The 27757-nt window shown below is 34.0% G+C and overlaps 1 protein-coding gene across 3 annotated transcripts in view; it reads left to right on the top strand.

Moving 5' to 3' along the window:
• The window catches only part of LOC149572779 (protein DETOXIFICATION 16-like), an 88394-nt gene that overhangs the window by 53736 nt on the left and 6901 nt on the right, over positions 1–27757 (top strand). For all 3 annotated transcript variants that reach the window (XM_089813852.1, XM_089813853.1, XM_089813851.1), the window contains exons 2-6: positions 25781–26325; positions 26576–26662; positions 26774–26830; positions 26974–27212; positions 27339–27457. In XM_089813852.1, the coding sequence (XP_089669978.1) occupies positions 25781–26325; positions 26576–26662; positions 26774–26830; positions 26974–27212; positions 27339–27457 (1047 nt within the window). The remainder of the gene's footprint in view (positions 1–25780; positions 26326–26575; positions 26663–26773; positions 26831–26973; positions 27213–27338; positions 27458–27757) is intronic.

Genomic DNA, 27757 nt, shown 5'->3' with positions numbered 1-27757 from the left:
ATGTTCTCTAGCCAAATCTTTGATGACATTCAATCTCTCTTGCAATTCCTCCATGGCCACATGTATGCATTTGGCAAGTTTGTGGAGCTCAAAAACTCTATTCTAGTGTCGTGAAGATATGCTTTTCAGGCTATCTATAAAATTGGAGAAATTTTTTTGCATTACAGAGATTCCATTTATTCCTTTTCCTTGCCCACTAGTTTGCAAATCTATATGGAGTTCTTTTAGGAGTTCGTAATCTCTGTCTTGATCTTTCTTTACCTTATCCTTAGTCTCCTTTAGACCTTTCTCTACCTCCAAGATCATTTCTAACTTGAACTACATGCCTTGTATCCACTCAAACAAAGGCTTATCTCCTTTGGGCAAAATCTTAGGTTCAACAACTTCTTTTTCCTTCATGTGGATGATAATCTTGAATAGAGGGATGCAATCATCACTCTTAGTTCTCTCCACGGCCAGGGTATTTCTATTAGATGAAATTTTATCTTTCTCTGTTTCCAATCTTAAGATAACATTTCCAATTTGCTCTATAATGGAGAGCCCGCCTAACTTAAACTTGTCACTCCATTCTTTACCAATTTGACCAAAATGCTTATCTTCTTGAAGCTAGGAGATAAGCACTTGAACATCTGTAGCAATAGGATTACTAGTCATAGGCATCTGGGAGATGCTCGCCAATAGAGTGACCAATTGTCCTATAAACCTATTTAATTCTTGTATCTCTACCTTCATCCTAACCTTTGACAATTCAAGGTTCTCCAACTGTCCTTCAATTACCTCATTTGTTGACTCTCACAAGCCAACCTTGGTATCATGTTTGGCTTCCCCAATATCTATTGAATGCAAAGTAAAATCATCAGTAGACATATCATTGATTCTTCTATCTTTGGTGGGCTTCACAATCTCCATTGTTAGGTGCCTTGTTTCTAGGTCTTGTCCAAGAATAGACAAGGTCTTCTGCTTCTTGAGCTTACTCAATGTAGATCCAAAGTGAACCACAAGAGATAAGGTATCCTTATTGGGAGCCCTTTCATCCTTTCTCTTTCTTTTCTTCTCTAGGGTATCCTCCAACTAGGAATCCGTGCCTATCACCTTGGAAGCCATCTTGAGTGAATCTATGTTGAACACCTTCTTTTTGACTAGAGTAGCTACTCTTGTCATCAAAGAGAAGAGATTCTTTGAAGTTTGTAGAACAAGTTTGGAGGAATTTTGGCCTTTCTCTGCCTCTGCAGTCTTTTTAGTTGCCTCATCTAACTCAGTGGACTCACTATCACTACTTCCTCCATCTCCTAAGTCCACTACCTGCACGTGAGGGCTACTTAGCAGGAGAAGTGTAGCACTTATAGATGGAACTTAGCTATTGTGAGGTGAGGGAACTAGAGTAACAACACTATCCTTTGGTTCATCCACCTTCTTCTTCTTAGCTTCTTGTTGGGTTCCAATCATCGAGAGAGAGCCATCTTGGCAATTCTTAGCCATGTGGATGTTTTTGTCTGGAGTTTGATCACCTCCATCTGATGGTTGAGTTGGTCCTTGAGTTATGGCCAAGGTTACACCTAAGGTTCCACCTTGAGAGGAGGAAGCAGGGGTAGCTGCTAGAGAAGCTCGAGCAGGTGTGCTCTTACTTCGACTTGTTGTTGTTGTGGTCCATTCAACCCACTTCCCAGTCCTTTTGATGATTTTGGCCATCATGGTATCTAGATCTTATCTAGCATCCTCATAAGGCTGACAACTAATAGGAGTGCTTCTTAACTTTGTTAGATATGTATTACTATACATAATTTGCACATCATCCTCTACTCCTTCAACATGAATGTTAATTTGATATAGTTTCACTTGACCCACTACAAATCTAGCAAAAGCACAACCTTGACCCTCAAATTCATCTTTGTAATCTGCCTAATAGTCTTCAACCATGGTGATGTGCTTGATTATGCTCCCAATCTGTAACACTTCCCTTGCATACCCATTCGGGTCAAACATAGACCTTAAGATCTCATACATTTCCAATTTGTATTTCATCTCAAACACCTTTAACATGTTCTTTGCATCCAAACGGGACTCACAACTAAAAGCTCCCACTCTCATAGGGAGTTCATATCCCTTCTTCTTCAAACTCCTGCTCAACACATTCACTTGGACTACTTGTATCATGATGTTGATCAGCACAATCATGTCACTTGGATATCTTGGCAGCTTCAAGGGGAATCCATTGAAAGTTGTAAGACGTAAATATGAAAAAGATGAGAACTGGATGAAATAGCTTCCAAACTAACTAATAGCACCATTGCTTCTGGACTAAATCTCCTCTCTAGGCATCCTTGGAGCTCCATAAAAAATTCTCATTGTGAACACATCATTAACTCTTATATATTTTGCATAACTATTTTCTAGTTGTAAACATGGGTAGAACTCATAAGACTTTACATCATCAGGGAAATTTTCTACCCTTGGGAGGCCTGGCCACAATTGTAGAGAAGCTAACATGTAAATGAGAAAGGAGGACATATAGAAAGTGTTGTATAATTTTGTAGCACAAAGAGCATTGGACATAATCTTTCTTACCTCATGAGCCCATCCAATATATTGGGTGTCATAGCAGATAACTTGTACCAAAAAGAAGTATTGCTTAATAAAGTTTAAAGCTTCTACCTCACCTTTCAATCTATGTAAGAGGACCAAGATGTCGACAACCTCAGGCTTGAGATTAGTACCAAAAAGAGTTTTAGGGACCTTACTCTTGGCACTCTGTGGTTTTTGAAACCATGATTGCATGATTTCTTTTCTCTAAATCATCTTCGTAGCAGAGAACTCAGAAATTGCTCCTCCCACTATCAAATCCAAAAATTCCTGCCATTCTAGAACTCGAAGGAAGTTCACCATAGTTTTTCAATCAATGGAGATCAACATTGTATCATATGGTAACACAATCTATCTGGTGTCCGGGTTGTAATGATTTATGCATTTGTAGATCAATTTCGGAGGTTGGACTGCCACTAGGAAACTGACTACCTCAACTAGCCCACATCCTCGGAGCTTCTTAGTTATGGGATGAATTGGCTCCGATTTCACTCTCTTCTGAAAGTCTTGCATATCATAGAAATAGAGAGAGGTGTCTGTGATATTTTACAGTGCAGACTTGATTCCATTCAACCTGTCAAAACCCACAAATCTAGTTGCCATTCTATTTGGAGATGAATTTTGAATGTAGGAAATAGAAGGAATAGCAAATGCACGAATTTAACAGAATAACAGTCAAGAAAGAGTGGTAGTTTTTGTAACTATTCATGTTTCCGTCTATATAGGAAACTTCAATTCATCTATTGATCTTCAAAATTTGCGCCACACGAATGAATTGAAGGAGACATCTGTTGAAATAGTAAATGCAAGGTTTTAACAGATATCTTGATGTCTTTTCACTATTCTATTGTTCCAATGGTAATTGTCTATCCTCTCATGCTTACTTTCTCATTTCCCATTAAGTTTCAAGAAGTTATGAATAGAGTACTCCTTAAGAAAATATCCATCAAATTGAATTCTTCTTAATAGATCTTTCCCGCAATGGTTAGATTATTTCCATTATCATCTTAAGATGTTTTGCATACAGTTTGTGGGTCCAATCCACTTACAAACTTGATTTTCTTTAAAATCCAAGAAATTGTCCTCATGGGTTGAAAACTCACTGAGGAGAAGACAATTTACATTTCTTCGCCTAGGCTTTCTTTTAATTTTACCTTTTGACTTATTTCATCCTTTGGGTTCAAAGATGTCCATAGGGAGTGTGAAGCTTCATTAGGGACCCACCTCTCGTTTCCTTTCCTTTAGAATTGCCTTTTGCAGAAAACAAACTTCATGGGTTGAAAGCTTGTCGAGGAGAAGTCAATTTTGAGTTTTCTACTCACAATGATTCTCAGAGCTATGATGAATCTTTAACACTTCCTAAGGTAGATAATCATAAAATAAATAGGAATTTACCATAAGGTACCTCATTATCTTATTATTGTCACTCATATGCATCATTGGTGACCTTTGCGGTAAATTGCCTTCATGGGTTGAAAACCTACCGAGGAGAAGGCAAAGTCCAATTTTTTACAAGCTTTTGTTTTCATGGAGAAAGCAATAGGCCACGAGAAAATATAACTCCTATAAATGATTTGTGCATGTTTCATGAATCTCCATCAAATTAGGTACTAAGCTACCCACAACATTCCTTAACACAAAGGGAAAAACCATCTGGCTATGAAATGTGGAGAAGGGGAAGATGAAAAATCTGATGAAGACTCCCTCCACCTAAGGGAACCTAGACTTAGACTTAGACTATACCTAGGACCTCACTAAAGCACAAATTTCCACTTTACAAATTGATTAAAGGATGAAAAGTGGGGCAACATGTTCCCATGTATAAACAATAATGCTGAGTATGAAGCTTTAACAAATGGACTTAAGATGGCCATAGAATGGAGAATCAAAGAGTTGCACATCTATGGGGATTCACAGCTGATAATCAACCAAGCTAATGATAAATATCGAACAAAAAATGAGAAAATGGTACCATTACAAGAAAATGGTCAGTCCTTCAAATGATACTTCACATTTGTCATGATTCAACAAATCCCTAGAGCGTAAAACAAAGAAATTGATGCTATGACTACACTTCACTCCTTCATTTAGAGCAGCATGAATCTAGATTTGAATTCCTGGTGGAAGAGCTACATCACCCTATCTAAGACTCCCAATAAAGTCACGTCATTTGTACCCTTGTTGGTTTTGTGTCATCCCATTATGGTGCCATTTACTCATACCTTTGTGATGACATTATACCTTAAACCTTTAAACGATCTAAATGCAAAAACCTTACCCAAAATGGCTCTCACCATTTCCTTATCATAGATGGAACACTTCTTAGATGCTTAGAAAAAGAAGAATCCAACCAAGCTTTAGTTGACATCCACAAGGGCATCTATGGAGGACATTCCAATGGTCTTTCCATGGCTCAAATTTTTCTTAGGGTGGGGTACTATTGGCCTACGATGCAAATTGATGCAGTAGATTTTGCAAAGTCATGTAAAAAGTGTCAAAAACATGGTAACCTAATACTTGCTCTAGGAAAGGAGCTCATTCCTTCTATGTCTCATTGGCCATTTCAGCGCTAGGCCTTTGATCGTGTTGGGTAGAATCATCCCAACTCATCAAGTGGACACAAGTTTATTATCATTGCTGCTGATTACTTCACTAAATGTGTAGAAGTTGTCCACTTTCCGTTGCCTTGGGCAAGACAATCTCTCTATTCATTCTAAACCATATCATATGTTGATATGGAGTGCCTTCTAAGATTATCACTGACAATAGAGGATAGTTCAAAAATAAAGAACTTAAACAAATCTGCAAGAAATTCAAGATTAAATAACATTGGTCCTCCATTTACTTCCTGCAAGGAGATGGTCAAGAAGAGGCATCAAACAAAACCTTTCTTAAAATCCTACATAGAACATTTTGTAAGAGTGGTAGAGATTGGCACTTATAAATAAATCTAGCTTTGTGGGCCTATAGAACGAGTATGTGTACTCCTACTAGGGCTACTCCTTTTGCCCTTACATATGGCGCTAAAGTAGTGTTACCTTTAGAGGTTGAGATTCCTTCACTTAGAGTTTCCCTCAAAGGTCTAGTTACAAATGGAGACTATCACGCCATGAGACTTCCAGAACTTCTAGATGAGAAACTGTCAAGCATCATTTGACCATATGAGGGTTTATCAAAAGCACATGTCCAAAGCCTTCAACAAAAGGGTTTTTACTAGACAATTCGAAGTGGGATATCTTGTTCTATGTGAAAATCCTAAGAATCAACAACACAGAGATTAAAAGAGAAAATTTGAACCTAATTGGCTTGGACATTACATAATTACAACAACTTTTGGGTCAGGTACTTATTTATTGTCTACAACAGTAGGAGAGTACCTCTATGATCCTATCAATGTCTTGCACTTGAAGAAGTTCTATCCATGATGCCCATTCTATTTGGGGGCATCCTTTGTACATACTTATTGATCTTGAAAAAATCCAAAAAAAATGATATATTGTCAAAAATTCTAAAAATAAGAAAATGTCATGAAAAATTATCTTAGTGAAAACATAGCATAGGCTCTTTGATCTATTTCCAAAAAAATTATATATTCCAAAAATTTATTAAAAAATTAAAAATAAAAAAGAATTTTAAAACATTGCAATAAAATCCAAGTGGTGGAAACCTAGAAACAGACGCTACTTGAGGCCTTTGCACTCTTGTATCTTAGCATGTGCCTTCGACACTTAGCCTTTCTCCATCATGTCTTGTCCTTGTTGCCTTGGTTTGGAATTGGTCTTTGTCTTTGTCTAGGCGGCATAACTGTATTAGCTTTGGTCTCTTGGATCACAAATGTTGTTTTTTTTAACACCACCCCAATTGTATTTTTCAACACAACCCTTGACATCAAGTATTTTTGAACACTTATCAGGTTGGTTTACCCAGTTTTGTCATGTGATCTTACCTACTTGCAAGTGTTAGAATTCTTTAGAATAAGTTAGAGGGGAGGTGAATTAGTTATCCAAGGTCTAGATGTACAAATAAAACTTTTTCATAGCTTAGTGAACCCATAAAGCATTTACCATCATGCATACATTCATAAGATTATGCAATAACTTAAAACTTGCAGCTTACTATCAAATCAATTCGTAGAAATGTAAAGCATGAAACATAACAAATTTAGCAACAAACATAACACAATGATTTACGTGAAAACCCAAATTGGGAAAAACCACCAATAATATGCTACCACTTTTTCACTCTTCTAAAGTGATGCCCTATGAAAGGCCAACCCTATTAAAGGTTACAATACACATTGTTAAGTGCAACCTTGTTAAAGGATTCCAATCACCTTGTTAGAAGTGAGCCTGGTTAGAGGACTTTAGGCCATTCACTTGGAATGCCACCCTGTTAAAGGATTTACAAATGATTGTTAAGTCAACCTTTATCCAAAGGATTTACCTAAACTGATTAAAATTGCTAGAGAGGAATAGTAAGTCTTGATTTGATACAAACTTATAACTATACTTGCAAATTTTAGATCTTAGTGTCAGTCCTCCATTATGCTTGGCTTAAAATCTCTACAACTCTGATAGCTTGTTCACCCTTCAAGAATTCACCTCCTTAAGCCTTCTTGCTTAACATGCCATTGCAGACTCTTCTCCTAGGTCACTTGATGAAGCAAATCCCCTTATCTCTTCTTCTCCCTTAGGTTCTTGCCCATGACAACCTTTGCTTCATGACCAGATATTCCTTATAAAGGAAATTAAGATATTTTGTGGCTCATTCTCCATCATCCAAATTAAGGTTAAGATGGGTTAGGTAGGAAACAATGTATCTATCCCATATCTTGTCTATTCTAGAAACTTCCTCTAGAATCCACTTTGAATTCACCTCAAAATGGTTTAGCTAGAATTTTGTACCACCAGCTCATCATCCTTATCTTCCACCTAGTTCACAATATTCTAGAAAACAAACTTGTTAGCTCAGATTTGTTGAATTCATGATCTTTTAAATAATGCAGTAGATTGACACTATCTCATTTCTGATGCTCGACACACATTGCGTTACTCGGCATCCACTAAAAAATCACTCAGCATCAACTAAAGTTTACTACTACTCGGCACCTACTAAACTTTACTCGACACTAACTGATTTTTTGCTTGACTTGCACTAACTTTTCTCGACTCGCATCCACTCGGTCAAGCTTAGCAGATAGATTTTGTATCACATGTTCTTCTTTTCTTTCTAAGTGTAGCCAAAATTTGTAACCTCAAGTAGATAATAAATACATCATGTTACCACTATCTTAACTAATCCTTGTACTTCATTTCATAAGCATAACTCAACCTTTCCTCTAGGTGTTGTTGTTACATCTATTGATCAAATCCTCTTCATCAATCAAGTGATAGTACTTGAATCTATAAGCAATTGCCTTACTAGCAAACAATGAGTTTATCAGGTTTGACATTAGTGACAAAACACTGATTGAAACATATAATAATCTCCCTCATAACAATCTTTTCCATCATATGATCTTTTCAATAAGATTTCAGCAATCTCCCTCTTTGGCATTGATGGCAAACCAAACTGATCAACCCAAAAACAAATCAACTAGTGAACATCTTGTTCAATCTTTTGACTGGGTTAAAATAGTAAGACAATACCAAAAATAATTTTTGTATCAACATTACTCCCTCTATCAACAACTTCTATCTTCTGATTAGGTTACAAACACTCTTAGTTATAACTCCCTCTAAGTTTCATCACTTGCATCTCCCTCTTACTAGGTAGATCAAGATTTCTCCCTCTTTCTTGTACTATTCTTTCTATCTCCCTTGTTGATCAACATAGCAATAACTTCTTTGTCTATCAACAACTTCTAGATATTTGCCTCTTGTTCCTCTTGCATTTGATTAGTTTATGTACTATCTCCCTATTTGACGATAATGCCAAAGATATATATCATCTTTACATCTTATCATGCAGATATAGATCTGTCCAATGTCTCCAATTTCTCCAATGGCTCCCTTTATCACCTTACTAGTGATTTTTGTGGAAATTTCAGCTCTCTGTTTACTTTAGGCATATGCTAAAGTAAGATCCTCTGCATCAATGTGTAACATATGTCAATTAGCTGATTTGATGTAGGGCATTCCCTTTGTTACTTAGAAAGCCTTAGATAGGGGTATCACCCCTAGTTTACCTCTTAGATACTCATGATCATCCTTAGGTGATGTTTTTGTGAAGATATCAACAATTTTCTCATTTGTATTAACATATTCCATCTTCACCTCTTTATCTTCAACCAATTCTCTTCCATAATGATATTTGATTGCAATGTGCTTAGTTTTGGCATGCATAACTAGGTTCTCTAATATGTTTATAGCATTTTCATTATCACAATAAAGTATAACTAGCTCCGTGATCTCCTCCTTCATTCCTTTAAGTAGTTGTTTGATCCATATAATGTTTGTACAATTTATAGCGGCAACAACATATTTAGCTTCAGCAGTGGATTTTGATGTGCAGTTTTTTTTCTTACTAGTCCATGAAACTAGTCTCTTGCTTAAGAAAAATGCTCTTCCACTGATGCTCTTTCTATTATCAATGTTTCTAGCCCAATCAGCATCAGTGTAGGCTCTCAATTCAATTTTTTCTTTTTTCTTGTAGTATAGACCAAACTCCTGTGTTCCTTTCAAATATCTCATTATTCTTTTCACAACCATTAAATGATTCTCCCTGGGATTAGCAAAGAATCTTGCAACTATCCATACAAATAATGCAATTTCAAGTCTTCTATGTGTAACATTTTACAATTTTCCAATCATAGACCTATATAATGTTTGATTCACCTCAACTGAATCATCATTCTTTGACAATTTGTGTGTTGTCACCATAGGTGTGCTTATTGGTTTGGAATCCTCCAATCCAAAAGTTTTCAGTATCTCCTTCACATATTTTGACTAAGTGATGTATATACCATATTTCATATGATATACTTGCAAACCCACAAAAAATTTGATCTCTCCAAACATAGACATTTCAAATTCTTGCTTCATCTAATTTGCAAAATCTTTACATAAAGCATCTTGACCTCCAAATATGATATCATCAACAAAAATTTCAGATATAAAAATACTTTTTCCTTTATCTATCTTCATGTACAGATTGATGTTATCATCAGTCCTTTCAAATCCAGTATTCACAAGATAGCTATGAAGTCTCTCATACCATGCTCTTGGTGCTTGCTTTAAACCAAATAAAGTTTTGTGACATCTACATACCATGTTCTTATTATTAACATCAACAAATCCTTCTGACTATTCTATGTAAACTTCTTCCTTCAATATGCCATTCAAAAATGTAGACTTAACATCCATTTGATAGACCTTAAAACCTTTGTATGTAGAGTAAGCAAGTAGAGTTCTTACTCTTCCATTCTTACAACAAGGGAAAATGTTTTACCATAGTTAATTCCTTTTTCTTGTGCATATCCCTTGCAAACTAATCTTGCTTTGTTTCTCATCACTTCACCATTCTCATCTAGCTTGTTTCTAAATACCCATTTAGTACCAATCACATTTTTGTCTTTTGCTCTAGGAACTAGACTCCATGTTTTGTTCTTCCAAATTTTTTCAATCTCTTCTTCTATGGCCTTGTACCAATCATCATTTTCTAATGCATCTTTAACTATTTTGGGCTCCTTTATGCTTAGTAAACATGTATTACTTCTTAATCTATTTCTTGTCATTGGCCTAGCATCTTTGTCTCCAATGACTTGATCTATAGGATGATGTCTCTTGACATATTTAGACAATCTTGGCTCAACCCTTGTTTCTTCATTCTATCTCTCAGCTTCAGAATCACTATGCACATCTCTATTAGGTATCTTAGTATTTCTTTCATTTCCACCAACTTTAGAATCAGGATGTGCATTCTCTTCATTCTATAACTCGGCATTTGAGTGTAACTCGGTTCCTGAATGTAAATCGACATTCACAAGATGTGATTCAGTAGTCATTGAAACTTGTTCTTGATTTCCAATTTGATTTGTAGCATCTTCTTTAGTAGGCATACCTTCATAAAAATATACAAATACTGCTGGTTCTTTCATAGGTTCAACTTCATGTACTCTTTTATGTTCATCAAAGTTCACATTTGCACTTTCCACAATTTTGTTAGTGTTAGTATTCAAACACTTATAAGTTTTACTTCTTGTAGAGTAACCAAGGAATATACCTTCTTCACTTTTTGTATCAAGTTTACCATTCCTAAAATCTTTAAGAATGTAATATTTACTTCCAAATACCTTAAAATATTTCACATGTGGTGAGTATCCATACCATAGTTCAAAAGGTGTTGTTTGAGTACCTTTCTTGATTTGCACTTGGTTCAAGGTATAGATAGTTGTACTTACAACTTCTCTCTAGTATTCCAAAGCAACATTCTTCTCCATCGTGAGTGTTCTAGCACAGTCCATTACAGACATGTTCCTCCTTTAGAAATTTAATTTTGTGGAGGGGTTCTACATGTAGATGTCTATCTTTTAATTCCTCTGTCATTACAGAACATCTCAAACTCATGTGATGTGAATTCTCCTCCTCTATCTGATCTCAAGCATTTCAGAATCTTACATGTTTTTTTCTCAACTCTTGCTAAGTACCACTTGAACATTTGAAAAGCATTAGATTTCTATTTCAGAAACATAACTATCATTATTCTAGAATAATCATCAATAAACAACATAATGTACTTATCTCCTTTGTAGCTTTGCACATCTATTGGTCCACACAAGTCAATATGAACAATCTCAAGTATTTCTTTAGAGGTATAAATTTTACTATTAAAACTTGACTTTGTCATTTTGCCTAGCTGACATTGTTTGTACATTGTATTGTCAAGTTTCTTCAATTTAGGCAAACCTCTTACTTTCTTCATGTTACTGATACTAACCAAGTTATCAAAGTTAACATGACATAACCTCTTGTACCATAGCCATACATCATCAGATTTAATAATTTGACAAGTAACATCATCTATATCAAGATAGAATAGATTTTCTCTAGTTTGATCACACTTTCCAATCAACTTTCCATTAGTATCATATATCTTAACAATCTTATTCACAAATTCAACCTTACATCCCAAATTGTTCAATTGTGACAGACTCAAGAGATTATAATTTAGTCCTTCAACATAGTAAGCATTGTCACATGAAATCTTGTCTGTGAGTTTGATGGAACCTTTTCCTTTTATTAAACAATAGTGCATCATTGCCAAATCTTACACTACTTCATAGCAATTTAAGGTAATGAACTTAATTTTGTCTCTAGTCATGTGATGTGAGCATCCACTGTTAATGATCCATCTGTCATTTTTATTTATATGTCACAAGTGTAGTTGCATCATCTTCACTAGATTCGTCCTTATTGCAACATACACCACTTCATCATCATCATCATCTAGAATCATCCATAGTATCCTCTTTAGAAATGTAGTACAACTTCTTTCCTTTGTCTCTATAGTCCTTGTTGTTATCTTCTCTTCTACTCTTGTATTTGTCACCACCTTTATAGTTCTTCTTCTGTTGACATCTAACAACAATATGTCCAACCTCATTACAATTAAAAAAAATGACGGGTAACTTACCTTTGAACTTTCCTTTTCCTCTGTGAAATCTTCTTGCCAAAAATGCTTTAAGATGATCAACATCTTCCTCATCAGTTTCACTATCAATAGATACACATTTTTCCTTTCTCCTCTTCTTTTGCTTGTAGGGCTCTTCAGAATCCTTCAACAATAGTTTAGCTTTGAAAGAAAATTTAAGGGCTTCAAGTTTGTAATTATCAAAGTTAGATAGCTCAAAAGTAGTGAGTCTACCTAGCAGACCTTCAAGGGTTAAATCATTTCCAGACATACATCTTAGTTCTTGAATTGTAGAAACTCTAATAGCATAGATAGGTAGTAATGTCCTCAAGACTTTACTTAACATAGTATCATCATCTATTTTACCAATAGAACCTCTTATTCCACTCACAACTTCTTTTATCCTAGCAACATATTGAGCAATATTCTCACCTTCTTCCATTCTCATGTCACCAAACCTACCTTTGAGATTTTCAAATTTGGCTCTTTGAACATTCTTGTCTCCTCCATAGATAGTGGTTAGGGCATCCCATATTTTCCTTGTAGAGTCACAGCCTTTGATATCATCAAATTCGGCATAGCTTAGGGCAAAGGCAATCTCAAATATCGTTTGGTTCTATTCTTTCTTTTTCTTCAAATCATCAACAGTTAGGGCACCTGCTAGATAAACATGTTCCACATCAATGGTAGTTTGCACATGATCTCCAATACCTCCAAGGTGTAGCTTCATCAAACTTTACCATATAGAAACATTACCTCTATTAAGCTTGGGTACATCTCTTTTTGACATCTTGATCTTTGTGCTCCTAGTACCTTCAAACTAGTCCTCTGAAGTAGATGGCTTTGATACCAATTGTTGGAATTCTTTAGAATAACTAAGAGGGGGGTTGAATCGATTATCTAAGGTCTAGATGTATAAATAAAACTTTTCATAGATTAGTGAACCCATAAAGCATTTACCATTATGCATACATCCATAAGATTATGCAATAACTTAAAACATGTAGCTTATTGTTAAATCAATTTGTAGAAATGTAAAGCATGAAACATAACATATTCAATAACACACATAACACATTGATTTATGTGGAAACTCAATTTGGGAAAAACCACCAATAACATGTTACCACTTTTTCACTCTTCTGAAGTGATGCCCTATGAAAGGCCAACCTTGTTAAAGGTTACAATACACACTATTAGGTGCGACCCTATTAAAGGATTTCAATCACCCTGTTAGAAATGAGCCTAGTTAAAGGACTTTAGGACATTCACTTGGAACACCATACTATTAAAGGATTTACAAATGACCGTTAAGTCAACCTTAATCCAAAGGATTTACCTAAACTGATTACAATTGCTATAGAGTAATAGTAAGGCTTGATCTGATACAAAATTACAACTATACTTGCAAATTTCAGATCTCAGTGTCAGTCCTCCATTCTACTTGGCTTAAACTCTTTGCAGCTCTGATAGCTTGTTCACCCTTCAAGCATTCATCTCCTTAAGCCTTCTTTCTTAACATGCCATCACAAACTCTTCTCCTAGGTCACCTGATGAAGCAAAACCCCTTATCTCTTCTTCTCCCTTAGGTTCTTGCCCATGAAAACCTTTGCTTCATGACTAGACATTCCTTATAAAGGAAATTAAGATATTTTGTGGCTCATTCTCCATCCTCCAAATTAGGGTTAAGATGGGTTAGGTAGGATACAATGTATCTATCCCATATCTTGTCTATTCTAGAAACTTCCTCTAGAATCCACTTTGAATTCACCTCAAAATAATTTAGCTAGAATTTTGTGCCATTAGCTCATCATCCTTATCTTCCACCTCATTCACAAAATTCAAGAAAACAAACTTTTTAGCTCAGATTCATCAAATTCATGATCTTTTAAATAATGCAGCAACTCGGCACACATTGGGTTACTCGACATCGACCACAAAATCACTTGACATTAACTAAAGTTTACTAGTGCTTGGCACGTACTAAATTTTACTTGGCACTAACTAACTTGCTTGGCATCCATTAGAATTTACATTTATTCGACTCTAACTAATTTTTGGTTGGCTTGCACTAACTTTTCTCTGCTCTTTCTATCCACTTGGTCAAGCTCAGTCGACAAATTTTGTATCACATGTTCTTCTTTTCTTTCTAAGTGTAGCCAACATTTGTAATCTTAAGTAGATAATTAATACATCATGTTACCACTGTCTTAACTGATCCTTGTAATTCATTTCATAAGCATAACTCAACCTTTCCTCTTGGTGTTGTTGTTACATCTATTGATCAAATCCTCTTCATCAATCAACTAAGTGATAGTAGTTGAATCTATAAGCAATTGTCTTACCAACAAACAATGAGTTTATTAGGTTTGACATAAGTGACAAAAAAATGATTGAAACATATAACAATCTCCCTCATAACAATCTTTTCCATCATATGATCTTTTCAATTAGATTTCAACAACAAGCATTCGATCCTTATCCTTAAAACTCAATATTAGTTAACACATTTAAAGTTTTCAACACAACACTTAATGCTTGAGCTATGTCATGATATTTTCTTTGTGTGCTAACTGTTATTGATTTTTGTTGAGTGTCCTTGTCAAATAAGTCTCTCTGATATGCATAGCTAGAGGACTTGGGACTTGGGGCATGTTTTATCTTCTTTCTGCTTGTGTGTGTGGTCTTGAAACTCTAGAGTGTCTCTTGTCGTCCCCCTTGAAACACTTAGGAGATTTGAGGCATCATCCTTGACTGTTTTTGCACAGTCCTTTTTATGGTCATCTCGACATCTATGCTTTGATGTGAGCATGGTTTTTCTACATTAAATTGGGTAAGCTAATATTAAAGTCATCTTGATCTTTATTTCTTGGATTCTTATGTTATAATCTTTCCACATTCCAATCAAATATAAATCACATTCATATCTTCATAGTTGTGCTTGTAACTAGTGATGATTGTGTGATTTTTCAATGTCCATTAATAATGGCCCAATGATGAAAAAAAGTTCCTTAACATTCTCTAAAATCCTATGTTACAGTTGCTCTATTGCAAGTACACCTTTTCATTTTCATGTAGCTTGCATTGTTAGACTTCATGTTAATTTGCATTTTTAGGCTACATTATGAGTTTGAGAGGGTTTTTTTTCCTTCATCTTTCTTGTGGACTTTTAATCAACTGTGGTCATGGTTTTATCTTCATTTCCTTATCTTCTTTCATGATTTCAGTCAAAATTTTCTATCTTAAATAGTTGATTCACTTTGGGGCATCTCTTTCTTAAGGAAAATTCTCTTTCTTCTCTCCATTTCTTTCCACTTCTTCCAAACTTTTATCTTCCATTCGCTTTCACCCAACTTCTTTTCTTCTAATTCAACCTTGGGGCATAATCTTTCATGCTTGATCTAACTTAGTTTTGTGGTCCTTATATCTTTCATCTTACATCAAGAACCTTATCTTTAGTTCAATTTGATTAATATCAATTTATTTTTTCTCCTCTATCTCATTTCAATTTCGATCATGAGGGGGTAGTACCTATCAAACTTCAATCCTTGATTCATCTTTATCAATCTTATCAATTGCTCCACTTGAGACAACCTTGCTTGAGATTCTTATCTTAGACAAGTCAATTACCTATTTGCAAGGATATCGACCTTGTCTTTTTCAATCAGCTTATCTTTGTCCTGATGTGTTCCCATCTATCGATCACACGTCTAGGTTGTTTTATGATCCCAAATCAATCTCACACTTCAACTGCATTCTTTGACCTCATGTGTTCCCATTCTTTTTTGACAAGCACTTAGAAGTCCATGATATGGAGGTGGGCCACATTGATTGAAACACATTCCAAGTTTTGTGCAGCGAATTGAGGGAGAGGTCGATGATGATCTTATTGTTAATCTGAATCATGTTATTAAATGCGGCTTCCCATCCTGTATGCATCCAATCTTCAGAATTGATCATTGCATGGGACCATCATTATGTGCCAGAGGAGAAGGTTGTAAGAACCATCAAAGGGGAGATGGTTCTAGATATATGCCCCAGTAATATAGAGAAGATTTTATACCTACCACTTGAAGACCAATTATAGAAGATAACATATGACACAGAAGACAAGTAGTATGAGGAGCATGAAGAAGAAGAAAAAGGAATAGTGCAAGAAAAGTACCTTATTTCCCAACCCCTTACTAATAAAAGAGATGGAAAGGTCGACATGACCCAAAGGTATGTGATAGATGATATAGGCTACAGTATAGTGCTCTTGAGAAGAGTTATGGGTGTGTGTACACAAATGTGTCACTCTTCTATAAACCATTATTCTTGAGAATACCCATGAAAGATAGCATTTCAAGAGGTGATTTATAGCTCTCTATATATGATGTGCAAATGTGTAAAATAATAGTATGGTCACTCTCAAATGAACCAAAGTTATGCAACCCTTACAAGGTGCACCATAGAATGAGAGATTCAAAGATGGGAGAAAAAATGCTAGCATCCAAGAGTCATAATGAAATTTAATGCAAGATGAAGGATGCAAGAACTAAACTAAGTAAGATGAAAGCTAACAAGAGAGAACTAAGCTATAGTATAAAGAAACTAAGATAAAGATGTCATAATGCAAGTAGAATGAGAACTAAGCTAAAATACCAAAATGCAAGAATGCTCCAAGTCTTCAAAGCTACAAAGTCACCAAGAAAACCTACACCATAACGTTAGCATGAGAGTCTAAGATTGAGAGAATGAGGAGAGATCTCTTCTTTTAAAGAAAAATAGATGATTGAGATTAAGAGGGAAAAGAGATATAATCAAGGGAGAAGAATGCATCTTGAGTGATCCATGTGCACAAGCATCTCCACCAATCACAATCAATAGTTGAATTTTTGATAGAGAAAGAAACGTGTGGAGGATAATTAAAGTTATTTTTAAAATAGAAGATTCCTCTCACATAGAAAGTTGTGCGTTCACATGTAGACAAAAATGTCTTTTATTCTATGTATAAAATAGGAATGATGCTTTTTTGTGCACACTTTAGATAAGTGGGAAGTGGGGCTTTGTTTTTAATTAAAAGGGAGCAATTTTTTTTAATTAAATAGGAACTTAGGATATAGTGGTCAAACCATAGGTTATAATTGAATAAATAGATTTTTGATCATTTGATCAAAGATAAGAAATGGATAAACTATACAAAATGTCTAGAAAGGGGCTCATAGTCTAGATGACCATTTTTGGGTGATTACATTTTCCCCTCTTTGACTAATGTGTGATCGATCTGGGAACACATTATGTCAAAGAGTAAAGAAGCAAAGAAAGTAGTAGAAAATGACTTCAAAGAATGAAGTGTAAAGAGATAGAAAACCCTAAATTCATAGCTTGGTAGCGACAGTATTGAACACTAGCTAGGGGAGAGAGAGAGAGAGAGAGAGAGAGAGAGAGAGAGAGAGAGAGAGCACCACTCGTGGAAGGGTCAGAAACTTCTCCTCTAAGGACAATAACAACCACTCCATCAGTCGAGCCATTTAGAACAAAAATGACCCTAGAAAGGAGTGACAGGGGTAAGAGGCAAGTTTGTGAAATGACCTTGTCTTCAAGCCATTACATGTCTCCCATGGGAACTACTCCAACATGGTTGAAGAGAGAGGTATTGACTTGCCAAAGAAGGTATGTAGCATATACAGTGGCTGAGGTGTTGGAGGCATTAACAAAGGTAGTAAAGAGACTGACACCTATTTAGGGTGATCTGAAGTAGCTAGCCCTAGTTATGAAGAATCAAAGTAGTGACTTGATAGCACATATAGCTATTCCTCCTCCCCAAGTGCATATTGAATAAATTTCCCCTAAGGACTACTAGATGCAGGAAGTAGTATTAGGAAAGGCCACCTAGAACATGACCAAAGTTTTGACCATAAAACATGCCTTAAACACATGTTTTGATACCTTGATGAAGATGAGGCCAAGATTTTGGAATTAAGAAAGAAAAATGATCTGCTATGGGAATATGTAAAGGAGGCAGTTGATCCATTAGACCTTGACCATCCTAAGGTCACTTTAGCAGCTGCACTCAAAAAATGATATCTAACCACAAGACAACGTGACTCATTTTTGGATGCATGCCAAAGGTGGTGGCATAGTTTTGAGGACACATGAGTATAGATTATTTAGTCCAACATGGATGCACTGCTAGGTATAAAGAATAATGTGGATAGACTAGTTACCATAGTAGACCAAGATTTTGGGTTAATGGACAAAGTAGCCACATGGACCAGGGACTTGGAGGCATTGCAAAAAAAAAGGGCCAGAGATACTTGATGCTACTAGAGATTTATTTTGTAGAAGAGTTAGATAAAGTAGATGATTGGATTGAGAAGATATCAACAAGAAATAGGGTGATGATCAGGTTGTACGAGGATATTCAAAATGTAAAGAATAGAGGCCTAGATCAAATTCTAGAAGTTGATAAGAATTATAGTTCGACCAGTCTGGAGATTTTTGAAGATGGCTCCAAGAATTGATTATGTTCGAGTGAAGTACTGGTGTAATAGTTAAGAGCTTTATTAGAGATTTCATCCTCAGAAGATGATGTTAGTCATATTTTCAAAACAAAGGTGGCACTCATAGAGGTAGACTCTGAATTGGAAGATTTTGTAAAGATCAAGCAAGAGGCTAGTAAGTCTCATTGAGAAATGAGAAAAAAGTATGAATCTTTGGACTTGCCAGATACCCTCAAAATCACCAACACAATTCAAAAGTTCAAAGTGGCACACTGAGCCATTATTTTGGTGCAAGGTCACAAAACCTAGTTGCTGGAAATTAAAAATTTGACACTTAAATTTTTATAAATATTGGTCCTGCCATCTATAGGTGCGCTTTGAACACAAGGTGAACAAAGCACATAGGTGCACTTTTCTTAAGGTGCGCAAAGCACATGGGTGCACTTTTCATAAGGTGCATCAACAATTTTGATAAGTTGTGGTAGCGCCAATAATTAACTATCGATTGTTATCTTTGAGCATTTCATTGCACTGAAAATGCATTTTGACAGCAACTTAACTCCTAGAAATGCCTAGAGAAGGCCAAGCTTACATATTTTGAAGCTCTAGTGACTCCCAAATCATCGCATGGCTTCTCTCTTCTTATCTTCTTCTTTTATTGTTTTAAGTCAGGTAAAGGCTCATGCACCCATTATTGATATAAACAAGATTGGAGACCTACTTGGCACCATTTTAGAGAGCCAATTTATGTATAACTAGCTTTATTTTATTAGTTTTCAGCATATTGTTTGCATTAGAAGAGCTCTCACTCCTAACACAAAACAAGGAGAGGGTTTCTTATAAATACTTGGATGTAATATGTATTCTAGGTTGGTATTTTGATTCAATAATAAATGTTATTGGTGCTCGCATTCTAACTGTAGTAAATCTTGTCAGAGAGTGTTATTTTTTATGAATTTACATTCATTAATAGTAATGGAGCCAATGATTTTATCGTGTTATGATAATTGTGCAATCTTTTAGTTCTAGTGTTTGTCTTATCTTAACAAATTCTGGTGTTGTGATGAGTTGGAGAGAGGATCACTATTGTTCATGCATAGTGTTTTGTCTCATGTGCACGCACTTTCTATGGCTGCACGATTTTGATGATTCATGAAACATGTTTTAGTTTTTATTAAATTTGCCATCGATGATTGTATTTTTGGATTTGAGGAAGTGTTTCTCCTAATTTCATTGGTTTTCTACCAGGTCCTTTTGATAATTTTATTCATAGATGTGTTGTTGCTTTAGCTTATGCCTATTTTGAAAACTCACCACTACTAGCCTCAGCTTGGGGGTTACCTTTTTAGCTTAATATGGGTTTGTAACCATAATATCAACCCCATCATCCTAATGATTATTAGTATAACATGTAAAGTTATAACAATTAGATAGGCTTGTAAAGGAATGAATATATAGTCAATAGATGGGGAAAGGATTAAAATATTTACCTTTTAGGGGCTCGAGGGTAGGGGTGAGGGGAGGGGGACCCAATTAAAGTGAGTCACTTCAAAGGGTTTGGGTATTAATAACATAACATGATGAAAAAGAAAAAGTATAATGGATGAATGTAAAAAGTAATTCCTTCAATTCTCTTCATTTCAAGAGTTGAGCATTCCAAAGACGAGAGAGAAAAATAAAACTAACTTTGTTTGATGCCCAAAATTACTCAAAAGAGCGAGTGGTAGGTGTAAACTATATTGAATCTACTCTACATTGTGATGTAACACATTATTTATACTACAACCTTGGCCCATGACCATGTTAAAAAGAGGCTAACATAACCAATTTTATCTCCTTAATTAATTTATCCTCTTTTAAGAAGCTTCAATGCCCCATAGAATAACTACCTTAGAGTTCCAATTTTTACAAATTCCTCCAATAAAGTTCTACCAATGTCATCTAAATTCTCCACATAAATAATAAGGCTAAACTTCTAAAGAATTTCCATTATTTTATATTTTTTTCTTCATTGATTCATATATAAGGTTAAATAATGTTATATTCTACTACCATGTTTACCCTCTTCTAGTATGTATCTCTCATCTCTAGTATGTGTCTAAATGTAATGTCTCATACTAGGACAATCTTTTAACATGCACCAAATGCGTTGTAATGCAAAAAAAAAAAAAAAAGGCTTAATAATTTAAGAGAGTTTATTTGTTAATAATACAAACCATAATTACTATGTTTAAACCCAATCATATGTTATTACCTAATCCTAATGGAGGATGAGAAATTAGTGTCATGGAGCTTTGATACCTTATCCATAATTATGCCCAAGGGTTTCATGAACTTTTGGCAACACTACCATTTGCCACAAAGGGTTTTGTGAACTCTTGTCAATGTCATCCTTAGAAGTCACCTAGCAGAAGGAAATTACTTGCCCTCCCCATACAAACCAATATATCTTTTGATTAGTATTATTGAAAAATTTAAGGTTTGGTCATTCTAATAGCCTTTCATGTATTATAAAGATGTATATATGAAAATATGTGTGTGTGTGTGTGTATAATTACTAAATATATATACCTCTTAATATATATAACTAACCACCTCTGTATATATAATAATGTATATTTAGAGATAGAATGCTTGTGCGAGTGTGTGCATGTGTTCTCTTGTTTCATTCTTTCATGTAGAGTATCCGAATGAATATTCCTTTCTTTCATGAAAAGTATCCAGATACATATTCCTCCCTTATTTCATGCTTTTGGAAATATTTTCAATCCTCATTAAGTATTCTTGGTATTTAATGATTGTATCTTATTGGAAAGAGACATTCTTTTGTCAATAGTTAATAAATGTTTCTTTATATCCTACTCTCTTTTGATATATGTTTTTCTTCTTTTGCTCCCCCCTTCCAAATACAATTGCATCATCCATTTTATATGTGATGCTTAAGGGACTCACATCTTTTTCATTTCATGTTTTTTTACCATTCATTAAACTTAATTTATATTTTTAATTAACTATTTTATATTTTAATTTATATTTTATTTGTACTTCTTTTATATTTTAATTTAATTTATTTCAATTTTTTATTTTTTAAATTAGATTTTATTTATATTATTTTAATACGTTAATATTATTTATTAAATTCTCTTTTCAAGAGAAGACATCACACTCAAAATCTTCTTGGATTTCACCATACCTAATAATGAGACTCTCATTGCTATATAAGTTGGGATTTCCTAATGTCATGAAGGGTAAGCATTGCCTAGTGATCATACCACTTTGTAAGAAAATAAATCAATGTGAAACTATTTACCCTTCAATGATTAGACCATTTTGTTTAGATAGTTTTACCAAATTATTTCATTACTTTTGTGTGTTATGTTTCCACATGGGCATTATGAGAAACAAGGGTAATATAATCAAGGAGGAGGTTCTCTAAAGACTAACTAGGGATAGACATCCTTTGGAGGGTGATTTGATTTTGTAATATTATTGATCTTGATAATTTGTACTAAGCTTTAATATATTAATTCATGGTACATGATTTAGTCTATTTAATAGTGATTTGCTTTGTTTATTATTTATGTGACTTTTAGAAATCTCTCATATGTTTAGCTTATTTTGTTTAAAAATTGTAACAAGACTAAAAAAAGATGTCATTAATTTATTTTTGTGTAATAGTTCATATGAATTATATAAATTTAATAACTTTAATTATATAATAGTTACATGAAATTTTAATTGTGTAATAGTTCATATGAATTATATAATTATATAATTATATAATTACACCAAAAGCGTTCCTTTTCTGAAGTTGCAAAACTTCATTTTTAAATCAAAGGTCCAAAATGTATTCGAGGCTTTGTTGAGGCAATCCACGTAGGTTCCAAAAAAATATCTACCAACTATCAAAATTTAATGTGTATTGCATTATTTGCAATGACGGTTTTAGTAGTGGAGTAAATGGCCAATAAATTTGTACTTTCTTAATGTAATAATTTGATGAGTGTAGAGTTATTGTTTCTTATATACCTATATTATATTAAATTATTAGTTAATAATAAATGTTAATCTTTCTCAAATTATTATTTTTAATTAAATAGTGAAATTGTTTATTTTTTTTTTTATAAATTTAGTTTAATTCTATATTTTTATAAAAATGTAAATAATAATTCAAGCTTATGAAAATTAATCAAATTTATTATTTATTGTTTGTTATATATCTATATTATATTAAATTGTTAGTTAATAATAAATATTAATCTATTGCTATTATGGTTGTTTGTTAAATTATTATTTATTAAATAGCTTAATATTTTTTTAATGTACTTTAATCATATATTTGTATCAAAATGTAAATAATAATTAAAGTGTATGAAAATTACTTTTAAATTTATTAAAATTTTAATTATCATAACATAATTATATTTTAAATTTATATTTTAATTTACATGATACTATTAATATTTTAGTTTTAACAAATTAATAAAATACTTTAAATTTTTATTTATTCATAAGTTTATTATTTCAAATTTTAATTTATCTATTAAATAACGAATAATACATAATGATTAGGGTTTTAAGATGTTTAATATCATGGTTATTATCAAGGTTTTGATTACAGCCATGCGTAGGATTATGTTTTATGGTTTAAACTATGATTATAATTAGAATGATGGTTAGGGTGGTTATTATTATTAATAGAATTAACATCATGGTTAGATTTAAAATTAATGTTATGCTATAATTTTGGTTAGGATTAGGGTTTTGATAATGGTTAGAATAAGAATTTAGGTTTATCCAATAGCTAGAGTTATTAGGGTTAGAGTATGGGGTTATGATCTTATTTAAGATTAGTGTTTAATATTTGAATTGGATTTAAGGATACATGGTGGTTAATATTAAAATTAGGAATGAAGTTTTTACTAAAGTTAGTGTTTAAGGATTAGATTAAGGTTAGATTTACAAATATGGTTCATTTTATTATTACAATTAGGGTTAGTATAATGGTTTAAGTTTATGCTATGATTAGGGTTAGGGTTGTGGTTACAATTTACATTACAATCTTATTAGGATTAAAATTATAATTACAAATTTTGATTTTTGATTTTTGATAAAGTTTAAGGTTAAGATTTTAGATAATGGGTTGCCTGTCTAATTGAGAGATTTTTCTAAGTTATTTGTGTACTTGTCACCTCTTCTTTTTCACACCTATCTTGCATAAACATTATCCACTAAAAAATTAAAAAATAAATATTTGTACTCTAATTATCTCTTGGGTGTACCCATTGCACCTCAAAGTGCGATTGCTAGTTTTAATGGCAAGAATTATTTTCTTTGCATTAACAATACAATGTTCACCAAATATACAATTAATCTACTCAACTTGGTTATAATGTAATTCATAAAGTTGTGACTTCAAACTTATTCTAATTAAAACTTATTATATTCATTAATTTAAACAATAATTATGATAGTGTGACGATGACCATACCAAAAACATATTATATATTCTATGGTCACATTGACTGATGAAGATTAAAACATAGTGGCATATTTGTTGTTAATCTATGGAGTTTATCATTAATGTGACTGCTTCGTACTAAGGGGGTTTTTTTTTTTTTTTAAAGGTCACGGAGTCCCAACTGCTGTTTATGAGTTAGGACTCCGTGACGCCGAAACATACAATGTCTGCGGTTACCACCGCAGTAGTAACGATGTAGAAAACTGTTTTTAATTCTCCGTCTTCCACCTCTTTTCTACAGAGGCAATTCAATATTTATATTAAGTTGGTTGATCGTAGTACTTCCTTGCAAATTTAAAAAACTTGCTTTACTTTGGTTTGCATTTTTGTAAGAGTTTATAGTTTGAATACTTTTCTGATACTAATATCCTTCTTAAATTTCAAGAAAGGTAAAAGCTTTAGATAACATTATCTTAATGTCTGGATTCTTTCTCTTTTAGATGACAGTCACTCTTAAATATCACACATTAAGGAAGAAATTAAGCTTAGAAAAATAAGTTAACTTTGACTATTTAACACTTTTAGCTTAGAAATTAAGCTTTAGTATGCGATGTTTAAGCTGTTTAAGCTGTTCCAGAATGACTGATGTCCTTACATATCTGGTTGCACTCAGTCGTCATGTGCATTATTCCACAGATCTTGAACAAGCAAATTGACCTTGCAAAGCGTAGAATCATAAGACATCAAACTAGTCTGTTATACAGATAAGCCATCCCCTGCAACCTTTTTAATTTTTTTTGAAGATCCTCCAACTGAACAAATATTTCATATTGATGATCTACTGAAGCGGGTTGCTTTGATAATAAGCTGTTCATTGGGTGCAATACTTTAACAAAGTTATTGAAAGGGTATTGCAAGTGAATTTGGGTAAATGATTGACCGACCTGCTTGGAAATAGTGATGATTGGGTTTGAGTCTATGATTGCAAGTGAGCCATTTGAATTCCAGTTAGATGGGTGAAAAAGCCCAAATTACTACTTATTAATTATTGCACTTGACCTCCGTAATACTCTTTTGAGTATGTGCTTAATTTCTCTTATAAGAGTCCAAGCACAGAATCAAATCATATAGTGGGTCATTTGGTGTTCTTGTGTAGATTGCACCTGAGGGATAAATATAAAGCCTATTTCTTTTTTCAGTATCTTTTGCTGCATGTTTTGAGAAATCAATAATATCTATTAAATAATTTATTAAATTAACCTTCTTTTCAACCAGAGTTGCACAGCAGATACAACTATCGTTACTAATTTTGATCCTGTATGGGACCTTTGAACCTGAGCTCTTTAAAGTTTTAAGAAACAAAATCCGAACTTGATCTCTTAGATTATCATTTGATATTGGAACAAAAGTTTTCATTTATTATCCTTTGAACTGAACAAGTCAACCTTTCTTTATTTGATGGATTTTTCAAAAGCATTTTGCGGAAACCTAATCTTCTGTCTGCATACAGGCCACACTGAGTCTACAGTAACTATATTCAAAGAAGTAAAGACCTAAGTTTATTTAAAAGCAATGAATGCAATGTTGCATGGAATACAAACCGTTTTCTCTTGTGTCTGTACAGATGGGTATGGGAAGTACATTGGAGACCCTATGTGGACAGGCGTATGGGGCAAAGCAGTACCATCAGCTCGGGATTCATGTCCAGAGAGCGTTTTTTGCTCTTTTTTGTGTGTGCCTACCACTTGCTGTGTTGTGGGCATACATGGGCAACATTCTAATTGCATTTGGGCAGGACCCTTTGATATCCTCTGAAGCAGGGATATATGCCAGATGGATGATTCCCAGTCTGTTTGGCTATGCAGCTCTTCAACCCCTTGTCAAATTTCTCCTGGCACAAAGCATCGTCTTTCCCATGATGCTATGCTCTGCAATCACTTTGTGTTTGCATGCTCCCATGTGCTGGGTTCTGGTATTTAAGAGTGGATTAGGAAACAAAGGGGCTGCCTTGGCAAACAGCATTTCCTTCTGGATCAACGTGGCACTTCTTCTACTATATATTAAGATTTCACCTGCATGCAAGAGGACCTGGACATCCTTTACATGGGAGGCTTTGCATGATATTAAACATTTTCTCAAGCTTGCTATTCCATCTGCAAGCATGATCTGGTATACTACTTTAATCTGTTAGCTACAAAATATGGTCCAGGTTATCTACACACTATTTCAAAGCATTTATGTGGTTAATATACTTCCTCTTATCCCTTCCCAATATTCAAATTTCATAGCATATGATGAACATTTTGTCAAATAGACCGGATCCATAAAATTAGAATATTTTTTAAAACTTATTTTGTATGCTAGACGTAATTAGAATGGTTTTTTAAACTTACTTTGTTAGTTTGTTGGCTATCAACAGCTTGCAATGTTGGTCCTTTGAAATACTTATTCTCTTGTCTGGTCGGTTGCCCAATCCAAAACTTGAGACATCAGTTCTTTCAATCTGGTATGTATGTATAATGTGAGAATTCTACTTATGTATGATAAATGAATCTTAATTAGGGTATTTATTACAATCCGCTTCATTTTTATCTGAGCTAGTTTTGATGTATTGCAGCCTTAACACTTCTACTCTAGCATTTATGATTCCCTTTGGTTTTAGTGCTGCTGTAAGGTAAGTGCATTTTACAGATAACTAGTAAATTTCTACCATTCCTGTTGGTCACTTAACCTAGTCAACTGTGAATCGTTTAACCTTATCAAAGATATAATCAAAACTATTTTCAATCGAAAAAATTCACAATGTTTGCATTGCAGTACACGAGTTTCAAATGAACTGGGAGCTGGATGCTCGCATGCTGCCCGCTTAGCAGTCTACGTAGTGTTCTTTATAGCAATCACAGAGGCAATCATGATTGTATGTCTTCTATTCTCTATACGGTATGTTTGGGGCTATGCTTACAGCAGTGAAAAGGAGGTTGTTGATTATATCGCAAGAATGATCCCATTGTTAGCAGCCTCGTCATTTTTGGATGGAATCCAATGCATTCTTTCAGGTTCAATGTACCCTTTATAGTCAGATTTGGAACTACAAACATAGTCATCTTGAAATCATTATATCATAACACTTTCTTCTTTCTGTAGATGAAATGGTTGATTGAAAATAATATTTCTGATTTCAGGCATTGCTAGAGGAATTGGGTGGCAAAAAGTGGGTGCTTATGTTAATCTTGGGGCATACTACATGGTTGGCATTCCTATAGCTTTCTTCTTGGCCTTTGTACTCCATATTGGTGGCAGGGTCAGTTAACCTTTCCTCAATGATTTGATATACAAAACAGTGACATTTATGTTTTCAATGGTTTAGAAATAGATAAAACTTCAGAAAAACAATAAAGTTTATCTTACCTATTAGAGTAAGAATTTTGACAGATAAATGATAATCCTGAAAATAGAACTGTTATTGAAATTATTACTGTAATGTTCAACTGGCTAGACCATTTCCATCAGCATGTAGTGCCTACCCCTAGTTCACATTTTGTTTTAATTGCCAAACTCTTTTAGGTCAGTTTTATACTTGATGTTTAGTAGCATTACTTTC

Source organism: Cupressus sempervirens, chromosome 2, assembly GCF_028749045.1.
Source record: "Cupressus sempervirens isolate cs-2001-9-10 chromosome 2, ASM2874904v1, whole genome shotgun sequence".
Taxonomy (NCBI): domain Eukaryota; kingdom Viridiplantae; phylum Streptophyta; class Pinopsida; order Cupressales; family Cupressaceae; genus Cupressus; species Cupressus sempervirens.
This window is presented reverse-complemented; position numbering and strand designations above follow the sequence as displayed.